Source organism: Leptosomus discolor, chromosome 6, assembly GCF_034619465.1.
Source record: "Leptosomus discolor isolate bLepDis1 chromosome 6, bLepDis1.hap2, whole genome shotgun sequence".
Classification (NCBI taxonomy): domain Eukaryota; kingdom Metazoa; phylum Chordata; class Aves; order Leptosomiformes; family Leptosomidae; genus Leptosomus; species Leptosomus discolor.
The window spans coordinates 31,409,932-31,424,691 of NC_141396.1; the positions used below are offsets into that span (position 1 = coordinate 31,409,932).

The following is a 14,760-nucleotide window of genomic DNA, read 5'->3' on the forward strand; positions in this document are numbered from 1 at the left end:
GGAGATTTTGCCTTTCTCCTGTTTTGTACTTACTTGGTTGAAAATTACTATCACCAGAGACTGCTCCCATATTTTTCATTAACTAGTCTTCTTCTCACCAATACAATCTTTGTAAAATTATTTCTGTTGAAGAAAAGTATATTTGTTCTAAATTCTGGACAGATGACTAAACGGCCACAATCCTTTTGTACTTAGGTAAATTAACCTATTTGTGCCTAGGAAAAATGATTTTTCAAGGTGAGATTAATCTAACTTCCCAAACACTGTGGAGATGCCTTTTGTTCAAGACATTGGGATACTGGATCTTTAATAGGGTTCTATGCACACGTCAGTTGGCTGAGAACACATGCTGATAGTCTTTAGCTCGTATAAATACTGAATTTTGCAAAGTGGAAGCCAGTTTAATGCCTCTGAGCACAACTTTTTGAACAGCCCCATCTCATCTAAGAAACAACACACTATTAAAAAAAAAATTACTTTTCGGACTTTGTCGTTTGCTTTTCCAAAATATCTCTAGTGAGGCTGAATGGGTCACCCATGCAAACTAATAGCTCACATCAAAAAGCAACTGTCATACTGAAGAGGAGATACTACGAATTGTAAGAGTTTAGAGCAAAAGCATCATCTGTGAAAGCTCTTACTTGCTAACAAAGAAGCTGTCTGACCTATTTGTGCTTAATAGTATTTCATGTCACTTTACGCCATTTTTCTTCTTTTCAAAATGGATCTTATCTCATCTACGTTACATCTATGGAAGCATGTCTGAGTCTGTGGCACAGCCCTTTACCGCTTACTTTGGCTGCTCATTATCCACGTAAGTTGATTATCTGAATCACATACTACTGTTTTGGAACCAAGAGACAAGGCAAGCCTTAAAAAAATAAAATAAACAATAGAAAGAGCAAGAAAGCAATAAATAATGATACTTCCATTAGAATTATGTAGGCAAATACCACAATAAATAAAGCTTTAGCAGTCTGGAAATACTTTAAGAAAAACTAACAATTACTTCGATCATTAAACAATAAAATAACTTGTCCTGGATGCTGTAAAACACTTTTTTTTTTTTTTTTTTTTTTTAATAATGTGGCCATCGGAGTTGCTGTTGTTGTAATTTAGAGGTCAGCAAGTTCAAAAACACAACAGTGACATGAAATACCTCTGCCAACACTTGATTAAAATTACTGTTTTAAGTGACTTGCACCTGTGATATGTATTAGGATAATCTGGTTTTATTTGCCACAGATTCGGGAATCCTTCCTCTGTGGGGAAGGAGAGGTGACGGTTTGTAGTTTTAAATGCCAGGCCATAGAGGCAGCCACTGGACTACTTTTCAGGTCCAATATTCAGGCAAATTAACTCCAAATGTGCAACAAGCCAAAGCACAATAAGAAACATTTTTTCTCAATGTAAAAACACAAGGATCCAATAGAAAAGCAGACATAAGTTCTAAAATAAATTATCAGAAAGGATTTTCCTTAACTTTCAAATACAAAAATAATCCAAAACAATGTAAGTCTTTTTTAAAAAAGACATTTCTATATTCATAGTATCACTAATATTCATTAGAATAGATCAAAAAGAAGCTGGAGTGGGCCATTAGATGAGAATTCATCTACATGCATCAAGATAGTGCCTCATCTTCCCTCAACAACTTTGGAAGACTATTTTCTTCTGGCTTCTGATATAAAGCCCATTTCTGTCCATTTAGGCTCCTAGTCTGTCTTGAATTTTGGCTGAAAATCTTGCCTAAGCACACTAGAGGCACACATGCACATCATACAAGATGTCAGAACTTATTCCCTGCATCTCCCTACCTGCCTTGCATTCACTGACACAGCTAGACTACACCCTTTGAGAAAAATCTCAAAGATTTTTCTCTGAGAAAATCTGGAACATCTGAAAATCTGAAGAGCTTTAATTTAAACTCTTTTCCAGGAAATACATAAGTCTACCTAGTGTTCTCAAGTAAGCTAACAAATATGTTGCAATTTTGTTAGCATCTTTCTACTTTGCATACTTATTTTACACATTATCTAGAACACCCACTTAAAGACAAAGTTGTGAGTTACAAAGCCATTGGAAAATTCAGCCATACATTTTGCTTTAGAGGACTCTGCTCTGTCTTGGAAACCTCAGCTAAAGATCTTTTTCCCTTAGTCTGTTCCTGATACTGCTTAGCTCTACTGCACATCCATGTATGACATTTTCTGGTACAGTCTTAGAAATTGTACTTCCACATTACAACTTGCCTTCTGTACCAGTCTTTGGCTAGCTTATGTAAAAATGATCTTCTCCACAATGCAACAAAAATAGCAGTTACTTTACTTACATAATTATGGAGCTTTAAATATTACACAACTATTACAGAAAATCTCTATGCAAGGTTATCTGACCTGAGAACAAGTTTCCATGGAAGCAACATTAACCAGGAAAAGTTAAGAGACCTGTTATGTGAAGAGATTCTGCTTTCCTAATGGCAAGACAATTTTTATCACATCTCTATGAGAAAGTCTGGCCTAAGTCTGGCCTCTCCATTTTCTACTGACTTCCTTTCCTTCACTCAGGCTACACCTTTTTTACTCTGTCAGATGCAGAGAGGCCACTTTCGAACTCAGAGGTGCCAGGATCATTAACACAAATTCTCAGCCTGCTGTGATTATTCACCCTGTGAATGGCAGGTTCCTCCCATGCACTCATAAGACTTGTTACGATTGTTGTTTCATAAATTAACAACAAAACACCGTGTTTTGTCCATATGGGAATAAGCAAAAGAAACATCACTGTTGGATTTATTTTTTAACAGAAGCTTGAATAGATATGGGATCACACCTGTATCCAACAGGCTAAATTCAACACAGATATGCTCAACATATCAACCACACTGATTTCTGTAAGAACCCATGCTGATTTCTACAAGAATCAGAGCAGACTGTTTTCTTTCCATCTCAGATCTGTGCTATGAACACTTCAAGTAAATCTAACAGACAGAGATAAAACACTTATATCCCATAGTCACAAGTTTCATAGGATGCCCTTAGAATGCAAACGCTTTGGCTTATATCAACGTACTTCTGAAGAGTGAGGCTCAAGTTGTGGCTGGCTGACTTGATTTTGTTCTGGGCCTCTAAATGGGTCATGCTGTCAGTGTTGACTCCATCAATGGCTACCACAAGGTCCCCTTGGTTCATCTGTGACTGTGCTGCCTTGCTGCCAGGGGTGATCTGTTTGGGAAAAGAAAAAAAAAAATCATATCAGGATAAGTCATTCTGTACACAAAACCCTTATAGAGAACTCACCCAGAATTACAATGAGGAATAGATACAGCAATAAATACAGTAACAGATATGACACTAGCTGTATCTATTATGGTATGGGTGGAGCAACAAAATTTCTGGAAATTAAACAAACTCAGAGCTAACTCACATTTCTGCAAAGGCCCAGGACAACATCTACTTGTCATTACTTCCATTTTGAGGGGTTAAGCCCAATCTAGTGGTTCCCTTACAACATACTATCGCCTCCTCAAGGGGATAATTATCACTGTTTGTATTGGAGTAGAATACAGAGACATTATTCAGAAGCGGAAAACTAATGAACCACTATCTACTGTATGATTTTATTGTATTTTTCCTCCTAAAAGCCATTTTTCCCAAATTAATTCATTATACTGAGTGTACAGAAAATAAACATGTGGGAGGGGTCTTGGACATGTTTTGCTTCTTTTATAGCGAGCTTTATAAGAAATCATTCTGCTTAACCTTACCCACAACTTACATACAACTATAGCTCCATTACCAAGACAGATTACTATATACCTGAGATGACCTGATCAACCTGTTGGACCTGACACTCCAAAGACAGACCGGCACTTTTAGAAATAAGAAGCTACAATGCTCCAACTACAAACCCAACTACTGACACAACAATTCAGAAATTCTGGTTGTTCACTATGGCGTTACATTTTGTTAGCTCCAGATGTCTTGTGAATTCCATCTTCTCCGAACGGACGGTATCCTGACCTCAATTTTACACAGCCCTCTCAGCTTGCATCTGGATAACATTGATACAGTACGGCTACTTATGAAACTTGACTCCATTATGGAACTCAAACAAAGACAGAAGAGCCTTCACATACCATCAACCAGACAAATTTTATTGAGCAGAGGTGTCTTCTGCTTTTAGCGCTCAGTACTTAAAGGGTACAGACATAAGCTACAGGTCTTTGCTCTTATTCTTAGGTACTCACTTCCTGACATTCCCCACTTCTAAGAAAGCTCAACAATAATCTAAAATACTACAACAAAGGCTGCAATCAAAAACTCTGTTCCTTCAGCATAGTGAACATAACAGAATGACGTGTCTGCTTATGAGCCAAAATTCCCCTGTCAATTCAGTCAGGCTGCAACTGTGAAGTTAAATTCCTAAGGAAACCAAAACCCAACAGAAATCCAAACACTCTTTCTCATAAAGTGTGAAGTGAAATTCCTTAACGTGCCTTACTTAATATGACCGCAAAACACTTAAAAATATGTACATACTCAAAAAAAAGTCCTTCCAAAACAATTTCCTAGACTGCTTGGTTTTGCTTTTCCAAGGCAAGGAAACTTCTTTTCTTATCACCCCATTAAAGATGCTCAAATATTGAGTCTGGCAGTCTAATTGACAGTGTAGCCTTACAATGGGAGTTGCTAATTTGCTAGAACACAAGCTCTAATATCAAGATGCTAGAACACAGCACCGTGAATACTCAGACACTCTACTTAATAACAGAGATTACTCTGGAATTAGGCACTGTAAATAACATTTCAGAACTGATCTGACTGGAAGAGACAGCTTTCTATACCTTCTGACTAGACATAAAAGCAATGAGAGTTGCATGTTTTCTGAACGAATGACAGCCACAGATACAATGTTCTCATGCAAAGCAGAGTTGATGGCAGTGCCATTCTCTGATGTATTTTCCTGGTAAGGAATTGAGTAGGGGCAGAAATACTTGGTAGAAGTTTCAATGATGGAGTTTTATTCTGGAGTCTAATGCACCCTCATAGAAGGAGATTAGTGGAAACAAGAGATTCATATTGCAAGTACAGTCTTCCTAACCTATTATACAAACATTAGCTTCTACACATCTCATTGACTTGCATTGTGTAAAGTATACAGAACCCAGAAGCCTATAATGAATATGGATTATTTGCATACCCACATGTACTTGTACAGTTACTGATCTAGTCCCCCAAATATGTCAAGAAACAGAATCTGCAATAAAATAAGAGGTCAGGAAAAGGCAAAATGCGAACAAAAGCCAAACTCAGATATCAGTCAGTAAGACCTGAATTCATCAAGTAGGACACCTCAGTCTTTTTCAGTTTATCCCTTTTCTCTATTAACATAAACTGTTTGCTAGTCAGGCAGACACCAAAGCTTCAGCCTTCTTGATAAAGATTTTTTTTAACAAGTAACCTTCTCACATCACTTTTCCAAGACACTACTTTCTTTTACCTCCTCGTGAAACATGCAAGTTCTTGCCACAAAATGTTAACTGTGTGATGCTGATACTTCTGGTCTCCAGACAGCTGGTTCTACATGCTGGGAACTCCCCCATTTTCTCATCAAGAACAAAGACTAGTTTTTGAACATTAACCCAGTTACTGAAAGTCAAATGTCTGCTCTAATTTGGGAATTCTTACTTAACACATACATCTCTCCTTCCACTCCCCAGTGATGCTTCAAACAAAATAACCTCAGAGAAGCAGAGCTTCCACACAAAGGATAAAGACAACTAGATCTGGGGCTAGTTTAACATAGCTGTAACATACTGACTTCCCTCTCAGTTTCTCTGATTTCTGCTTTTCACAGCCCCAAGTTTAAATGTTATTTGTTAAAATAAAGATGCAGCAGGCAACTACAACTGTCCTAGACTTAGAGTCAAATTTAGAGGGAGCGGATAGTTGTAACTAGTGACCTGATTTCACTTACTCTAGCAGGATATTTTCTACTTCACACTTTTAGAAAACACTACCTAAATGAAAAATATATTAATCAGAAAAAATCTGTTAAACAACAAGTCCTAGATAACTTTGTGATTTATATGAATTTCTAGCTATGGCCATTGCAACACCCTTTCTGAGGCAAAGAGCTGCAGGAGAACCATACTGTGAAAGATAAGAAAACTGTCTCAACCACAGCTTACCAGCCAGTGTTCCTTTATATGAAAAGGAAATGAAAGGGATTTGTAGTCATCTCTTCGTCTAAGTATAATGGTAACAAATTCTGGTCTGGATTCCTTCATAGAGCTCTACCTTTCCAATTCCCATTTCAGGGGCCAGCACTCCACTGATGTCACTTTACCTCTAAAATCCAGCTTACCCTAGCATCATAGACAGTAAGACTCACAAGTATAAAAGATGGATCTAGTTTATTGTATCTGTAATTCGGAATCATAATAAGTATCAGGAAAGAATTACTTCTTCCCCTAGTCTTCCCACTGGCTAAAAGCACACTATGTAGATAATTTTGTTCTGTAGAGCTATATATAGAAGGTATTATTAAAGTCTGGATGTACAGTCTGTATAAAATATTCAAATCAAAGTACAGAATTATACCCATTTTAGTTAGAAGCTAACAGGCTTCTCTGTGTGCATTACAGTCAGTAATTGTTGGGGACAAAATACCAGTGTACAAATGGAGATAAAGGGCAGACAGGTCTGGAGTGTCAAGGCACATTCAAAACTATCTTGTTCCCATTTTTAAAGACCCAGCAGAAAGGAATGGAATGCAGTGTTCATCTGTTGGTATTTTCCTTTGAAAATTCATCTCTGATCTACTAAAAGTTTACTAAACAAAACCACAGAGAGAAGATTCTGTGACTTTGTGAAATCTTTAGGGATTATTTTGCATTTAAAAATTTTTAAGAAATGTTTTTTTAAATGAAGGGTAAATGATTACTAACCCTTGGAATTAGACTGCAAATCCAGATCTGTCTACACAGTAAGTTCTAGCTTGCTCTCATCTCAGCCTCTCTTCTATTAACAGAAGGAACAAAAGTAGAGAAATATAGTACTGCCTAGGCCAAAAATGTGTTTTTCAATTTGACCACCAATGGTTTTTTCCTTAGAACATCTCTAGGAATGATCTAGACAGGACTATTTCAGAAAACCTTTGTCTTAACTCACTTGCTCTGGATTACAAAATAGCTTTCAGATGTTAGGGGTTGCAAATGCCTTTATTTAAGGCTGCAGTGAAATGTTCACCAGAGATTTAAGGTAAAGCTATTTGTCAATTGATTTACAAAATCCAAGCCAGGGTACCACTGACAGATCTAATTTTAATAGTATTACTTTAGTGTCTCAAGCCCAAGCACAGCCTTCCTCTTGAAAAGCCAAGCATCTTTCACCTCTCTCGGAAAAGCAGAAGAGCACTTGCTGCTTCAGGGATGTGAATTTTCAGCCCTCACAAATTTCCTACAAGGCAGACATCTGACTTCCAATATCCCCAGCTTAAAGGAAGTGGGCAGGCTGAGAGTATCACATGTTGGTTTCAATATACTACAGAGAATTCTTACTACACTCTGTTGTGAGCAGATCTGTACACTGGGTGAATATATAGCATGACAGTGACAGCTGTGTTCTAAAAAATAAGTCTGCACTGGGTTCAGAGTAACCACTACTTAGCAGGAGCTCTGAGAGGCAGCGTACAAAGTGCAGCTGCTGCACCACCTTGAGAACAGCATGTGTTCCCATCCAAGCCCCCGCAGCTACACTCCAAAGGGGGAGATAGGGATCAGGCAGCATTTGAGTGGCTGAGTGTTAAAATACTAACAAGAATGCTTGTATAAACAGATGGATGGACACAGTTTTCCTACTCCAAGGAACTCCTAACTTACAAGGCAGACAAAAATACATAGGGAGGCCTACACAACTGAGAAGGTGTTAATACAGTAGCTCACAGCACTAGCCAGAGCCTCTTCTTTTTCCAGGACGTGAGCTATGCCTGACACCTTCCTGACCTCAACTCCAAAATCAACAAGCTATATTTTCTGCTTCTCATTTAAGAATAACATTTCAGAGAATCAAGTATTCACTAGCACTAGAAATATGCAGAAGCACTGGGAATGAATACCCTCTCCACCTCAGGATCTCTGAAATAGAAGAAAATATTAAAAGAACTTAGCCCTTTCCATCGTCAGAAAAGCTAGAAATCAGAGATAGGTCATAAGCGATCATTTACCAGAAACTGCAATATACTTTCACAAGAAAAGAAATGGACAGACAGTAAAAGATCACTAGAAAATACAGTATGTTATCTACAGGGAGAAAACAGCATTTAAATCTCGCTCTGTCAAATTTTTGCAAGAGGGTTTTTGTATAGATGCTTCCAACAAATCTTCACAGGCCTTTTAAGCACTGGGGCTCACAATGCCTGGGAGCGGCTGCAAAGCTTCCTTGTTTTACACACTTTACGCACAACGTACTGAAAGGAGGAGAGATGTGCTTTGAAATCCCACTGCAGAACAGTTACACTGAAATGGTGAATGCCCATATGAATTCAAGCAGTTATCTCTGGACTGAAGACTTCAGTTCCTCTCCCATCGTGAACAAGTTAATTGAGGAAATTTATATTATCGTTTCCTAAATGAGTCACTTTCCATCCCTGTCCTCACAATAAATGGGTTACAGCTCCAAAAGGGAAATCATGGGTTTTCTTAGAAGACAATTCTGGACAAGAGAAACCAGCAAAGAAAAGGAATAAAACCCACTAGGGTAAGTAATCAGGCAGAAATTCAGTATTTCCAGAAGGCATAAAGCAGAAACGAAGAAAGAAACAGCCTAGATAACCCTAGAGCAAACATCCCACTGTCTTTGATGACAGCCTTTATACCTTTTAGTGTCAGATGGGAGAGCTGAGCAAGACTGATTAAACATGAAGACAGAGGATTGTAGAAAACTGGAAATGAAGGTCCTTGCACGTATCACTAACCAAACCTAAAGAAAATTCCCTTTTTGCAGCTACCATTTTCCTGGAGAATATATCTCATTGTTTTCCATTTACTACCAGGCTTTACTTTTTTTTTCCTTTCTGTTTTTTGTTTTTAATGAGACAACAAAACCTGCCTTAAATAAACACTCACAGCATCTGCAAAATATGCAACTGACACCTTGAAGAGCTTCCATTTATATTAAACAGAGCTGAGCTGGCAAGCTGCAGAGACACTCTGAAGTGGCCTCTTGGGCTATGCTCAGTTATAGTTAGGAAGGAAGATTACAACACATGTGAGAACACCCAATATGGCTTTAATCTACCTCTCTTGGGTACCAGGAGCCATGATGCCACAGCAGCACAGAGATTTTGTGGGACAGCCACTAAAGCACTTACAATTCAGGACACCTTGTGCTGCAATCTGTACTGCAAGAGCAGAAGAGCTATTGGCACTTGAGCTATCCAGCTTACCTCAGTCGCGGGTATGCCAGGCCATGCTGGAATAACACCACCTCAGTTAACACCAGAAATTTTCCTTCTACTTAATACCTTTACAAGGCTGCTGTTCATGCAGAATATATAGGCTCCTCAAGAAACAGACAGCTAGCCTTTCTTGCCAAGATAAATAGACCCAGGTGGTGAAAATAAGTCAAACGTAAAAGATTTTCAGCAGGGAAATGAAAGGAAGCATATAGGCAATGCTTAGGGGATTGCCCTAGGCATGACTTTGGGGCATTTTTTGAGAGCTAGTGTGAATGCTCCTGTCCCTATTGAAAGGAAGATCACTCCATTCCCTGCCTCAACTCCCTTTTTGTTAATAGATGAAAAAAGGAAATATTTTTGAGTTTGCAGCTTAGCCTCTTAGAAGCATGACTCCTCTACGTACACCAAATATACAGATGATAGTAAAAAATGAGGATGTGGCTTTTTAATAGGATGTATTGGTACAGCTAGCTCTCTAAATCTTGTATGGTATGACTAATAGCAATCTCCCTTCTCCCAGTCTTCATCTAAAAATAGCTGTTCGATCTATTCAGTCTATTCTCAGCATCAAGTACTATGCCAAGATAGTGTGTGCTGTGTATCTTGCAGAAATGAAATGGAAGCAGAAAAGTGAGTCACATAATAATAATTGTTGATCGTTTCATTATAGCAACAGTAAGTTCTTTGGTATCAAAGAGTTTAATAACCTTAATGCAAATCAAAACTGAGAATATAACTGAGGTACCAACCCTTAGTATTCTGGCAGTCTCATGTGTGAGCAGTAATGTGACTTCCCCAGGACAACTCCCTGCAGCAAAGCTATGCTTAGCTTGTAAGTGCTTGCAGGATCGGAACGGCCAAATTTCTTCAAAGGTTCCCCTTCCTCTTCCCTACTTCTCTTTTTCAAATTTTAATTCATTTTAAGGCAGTTTCGTAAGGTGGGACGTTTCTTTGTGTTTCAAGTAGACAGATCTCAGTTATCAATATGGCTTTTCACATTTTCACAGCTATCAGCTTCTTTAATTCTACTTTCTGTACAGTTTTTTGACCTCCTCATACAATTTGTCTTGTCTCTCCCCATAAGCACTAGCAATAAACAGAAAGCTTTATGCCTTTTGCTGTTGGCCACTATGGTAAGATTTTTTTTTTCCAAGTTCATTCTGCTTAATGCATTTCATTGTATATAACTAAGACCACAATGCTTTATAACTTTGAAGGGCTTTTTACTGGTTCAGCAACAATAAGGCCTGACTAAAAGAGCATTTGAGACAATACTAAGAGTTTTAGTTTGGCAGTTAGTGGCCTGCAGACACTTCTGATATTAAGCAACTTAAAATAGCTTTGACTTTGAGTAAGCCCTGAGGTTCCAGCACAGATCTGACTGATACATGTCACGACTCTTCCCCTGTGTATTTGAAAATTAGAGTACTTATTACATTGATGCAGGCTTTAAATGTTCTTTAAATGTACATTTGTTTATTGAGTTTTTTTTTTGTTTCTGGACACCAGAGTACCAGGGGAGTAATTCTGCCTCTAATCACTAAAACACAAGATGCCAGTTTGACAAAGCAAATAGCAGTCCTGTCTCTAAACCAGAAGTACACAGTATTCAACTCCACGCTTTGCCTACCGAGGCTAAACTAGCATAGTACACACAGAAAGGCATCTGTATTAAAGAAGATGGCATGTAGCATATGTCCACGGTGACAGAGATGTTGAATCAGAACTAAATTTGCAGGAACCACGCTCGGTATCATGCCATTACTTTTGTGTCTAAGGTTTTAAGAGGCCATATTGCCCAATGTGAATCTGTTTCAGTTGGATGGCCCAGCACTAACCATCCACCATATAGCATCAATTACTCATTAAACAATCTCCTTAACCACAAAAATAACTGTTTTGTACCTGTAGCATTCATCCATGCTCTGTGAGAGAATAAACAAAAGCACAGGCTTCAAACTTCTGAGTGAAGAATTCCTTTCAAGATCCAAGTGAACAAAAAAGAACAGAAGCAAAGTTCCCCTGAGAACACGCAATGCAAATTTCTTCTGTAATATGCTGTATTGTGTGTAGTTCATAACATAACATCCTGCCAAGTATCCCAGCAGATTCCTTGGAAATTTAAAGATGTAGCAGTTAAAATGCAACTTTGACACATTTAACAGTTACATTAACTGCTGGATGTTTCAGGAAGCAATAGAAGTTGTAGAGACTGACAATGTTTCTTTTACTTGTTAAAATGTAATAGCTTAAGCTTTGTTTGCCTAGCTTTTCAATCAACACAGAGATGCCACTTCCCTCGTGAAGCCACAGGAACCACATTTGTTCAACAGGAAATAATTCGAATACGTTGACATAATCTCAAATCTAAAAGGGAAAACTTGTTATGTTGAAGATTGTGAAGTCTGACAAAACAGTAATTAAAAGCAACACAATCTGAATTTTAAAAAAGGAAGCATCTTGTTTTACTGTGTCTTTACCTTGACTGAGGCAGGATGTGGCTATTGCTGAGGACAAGGATTGAAATTTATTTTTAGTGTGATGATGCCAAAGCTGGTTTTGGGTGATTTAACCCATTAAAGTGGTGGGTACAGCAACCTTTGAAAATTTCCCCTTAAAGCTTGCAGAGCATAACAAAACTTGCCAGATTTTATTTGATAAAATAGAAGCCAGTGACATATATATTTTTCTCAAGGTAAAAGCATCCCTCTAAGTGAATTTTACATCCATCAGCTTTATAATCCTCTGTTGCATAAATGTAGCTGAGTACCTTCCCACACATCTCACAGTGGCTTCAGGGCACATAGCAGTATTAAGCTGAAAAGTGTTCAAAATGTTGTCTTTTTTCCATATACTATTTTCCATAACTCTACAATAACAAATTTTGATGAGACTTTATGTGTCTGTAAACAGACAAAGTCAAATAATAGAAATGAAATGTTTTAACTTACTGGTATTGTCTGTAGCTCAAGGCTATTTCAGAACAGAAAAAAAAAATCAAATTAGTACGGTGGAAACAGTGTTATTTATTGAGAAAGATACAGCGATTTTTGTTCAACTACTAATGCAACATTCAGTGACCATAACATTTCACCTACTTGACTTCTCTCCCCTACAAACCATCGTGCTTATAATGAAACAGAAGGCCAAGTAAACCCTGACAGAGTGGCTCCTACTTTCATCTAGGGCACAAAAGCTTGTTTAATTTGTGGTCGGAAAGAAGTCAGATCAGCTGGATGTGCTAAACACATAGCCTTCTTTCCCCGCAGAGTGCTGCTTCATCAGCTCCCCTTCCCAACCTGCACCATCTCCTAGCAAGAATCTGAACTAACAATCTTTCAAAAAACATTGCACAAGACAAAGATACTATGTTCTGAAAATTTACAAAAAGTCTTCATTAAACTTCAATATTGTTTATAAACCAATGCAACCTGAAAGATACAACTGAAAATACTGCTAAGTTGAGAAAATGTGATGTCAAGAAGGGTGCATTGAAATAAGATTTTAACAGGATAGTCCCATAGCTTTGAGAAGCCATAAGCTGATTTAGAAGGAGGTTATTTAGAAAGAGCTTTAAGAAATAAATGACCTCAGCAAGTTAATATTAATTTGCCTATGGTTAATGGCTCTTCATTTAAACTGCCCTGTGTTTGAAGACCCAAAAAATGCCACTCACCTTCATCTTATCATGTATTCTCTATTTTTATGCCCAAGTTTTCAGCTGAAACTTGACTTAAAAATTCCCAACCACTACAAAGAAAGCTATTCTTGGGGAATTTCCATTCCAGATAAAGGCAGGAGTCTGTGACCTTATGATTCCTAATTCAGCAGAGTGCATAGTTCAAGCAGCCTCAATTATCTTTGGACAAGCTACTGGGGGTTTTTTTTGTGTGTTTTTTTTGGGTTTTTTTGGTTTTTTACAGAGGGAAAATTATTTATTCAAACTCCCAGTCCCTCTAGAGTTCTCTAAAATGGTAAAGCCTGTTTACTTGACCATCCCACTCAGCAACGTATTCCCAACACTCACTGTTGGAAAAGTAGAACTAATTTCACAATAGAAAAAAAAAAAAAAAAAAAAAAAACAGAAACTTTTTGACATTCACAGAACTTACTTAGTTATTGTTGTGACAAGGATGACATCTGGAGCCCTTGTCAGCAGTAATACCAGGTGTATTACCTACTTTGTCAACATTCATCCACCAGTCTTTTAGGGGCCCACAGAAGCACTCCTTTGTGGACAAGCTGATCTGTTGTCTCTGACAGCAGCTTTTGAATTCCCTGAGGAGTTACCAGCACTTGTGTGTGTGGAGGGGGACTTCAACATGCAAAGACTATGACCAGAAATCGATACTTGAAAGAAAGTATTAAGGCAAGAAAAGAAGTGTGATGAGTATTTCCTATCCAGCTGCCAGGCTACTGTGGACAGCCTTTAACCTTCTGAGCTCCCCACCTGGTGATCACAGGTGAAGGTTAGAGAGCTTTCAGTTTGCAGTGGGAATGCTGGGGTTAAACCACGACCAGCAATGTCAGCATCACAGGCAAATCTGCAGGCTGTGTTTTGCAGGGGCCTTTTGGTTAGACAGAAAATGTTCATTCACAATTGATCGTTGCCCATTTTGCTATCTGTAATTAAAACAATGGAGATTTTTCATTGGATGCTCTGGAATGTAGGTACAAAATAAAGTTGAAGACTTTATTAAGATGGGATATATCTTACTTAGCATTCCCCACACAAACTGAAAGCTCTCTAATGCTAACTACTTTTACCTGGGGAGCAATGTTTCTGCCAACTCCTTTTTGGGTATGCTGCTTCTCTCCTGTTTTTCCTTATCTTGATTTGGTGTTCATCATTTACTGGGATAAGCAGCACCAAGCTAAGGCAGGATTATTCTTCCAGAGCACATAGGTTTTAACAGAGTGCTTCAGGCAGGGCCTTGAAGCATGCTGTCTACATATACATCTGCAACTCTCACTCCTCTCTACATTCCTATTTCTTTTGGGTTCTTAATTATACTTGGAAGGAAAGTAACAGTGAATCAAAGATTTCCACCAGTTTGGCAGTGTGATCAGCGGTTTAGGAGCTTGGGGTAGATTTTTAAAAATGGCTTACATGTTCATATCTAATAAACACTCTTAGTTAACAAAGGTTAGCTGCATAAATTACATGTGAAAATCATCATTAGCCTACTTGGTATATTTAGCCACGCTTTATCTAGGTGAATAAGGTTCTGATTCTTAGTTTAAGATATTAATTCATCCTTGATTCAGAGCACGGTTCCCTATGGATCATCAAGCTGT

At 38.1% G+C, this 14,760-nt stretch overlaps 1 protein-coding gene across 4 annotated transcripts in view; it reads right to left on the minus strand.

Annotated features, from left to right (window-relative positions):
- LDB3 (LIM domain binding 3) overlaps positions 1-14,760 on the minus strand; it is a 120,000-nt gene that overhangs the window by 84,456 nt on the left and 20,784 nt on the right. For all 4 annotated transcript variants that reach the window (XM_086466407.1, XM_086466406.1, XM_086466405.1 and 1 more), the window contains exon 2: positions 3,073-3,224. In XM_086466407.1, coding sequence (XP_086322533.1) covers positions 3,073-3,224 — 152 coding nt within the window. The remainder of the gene's footprint in view (positions 1-3,072; positions 3,225-14,760) is intronic.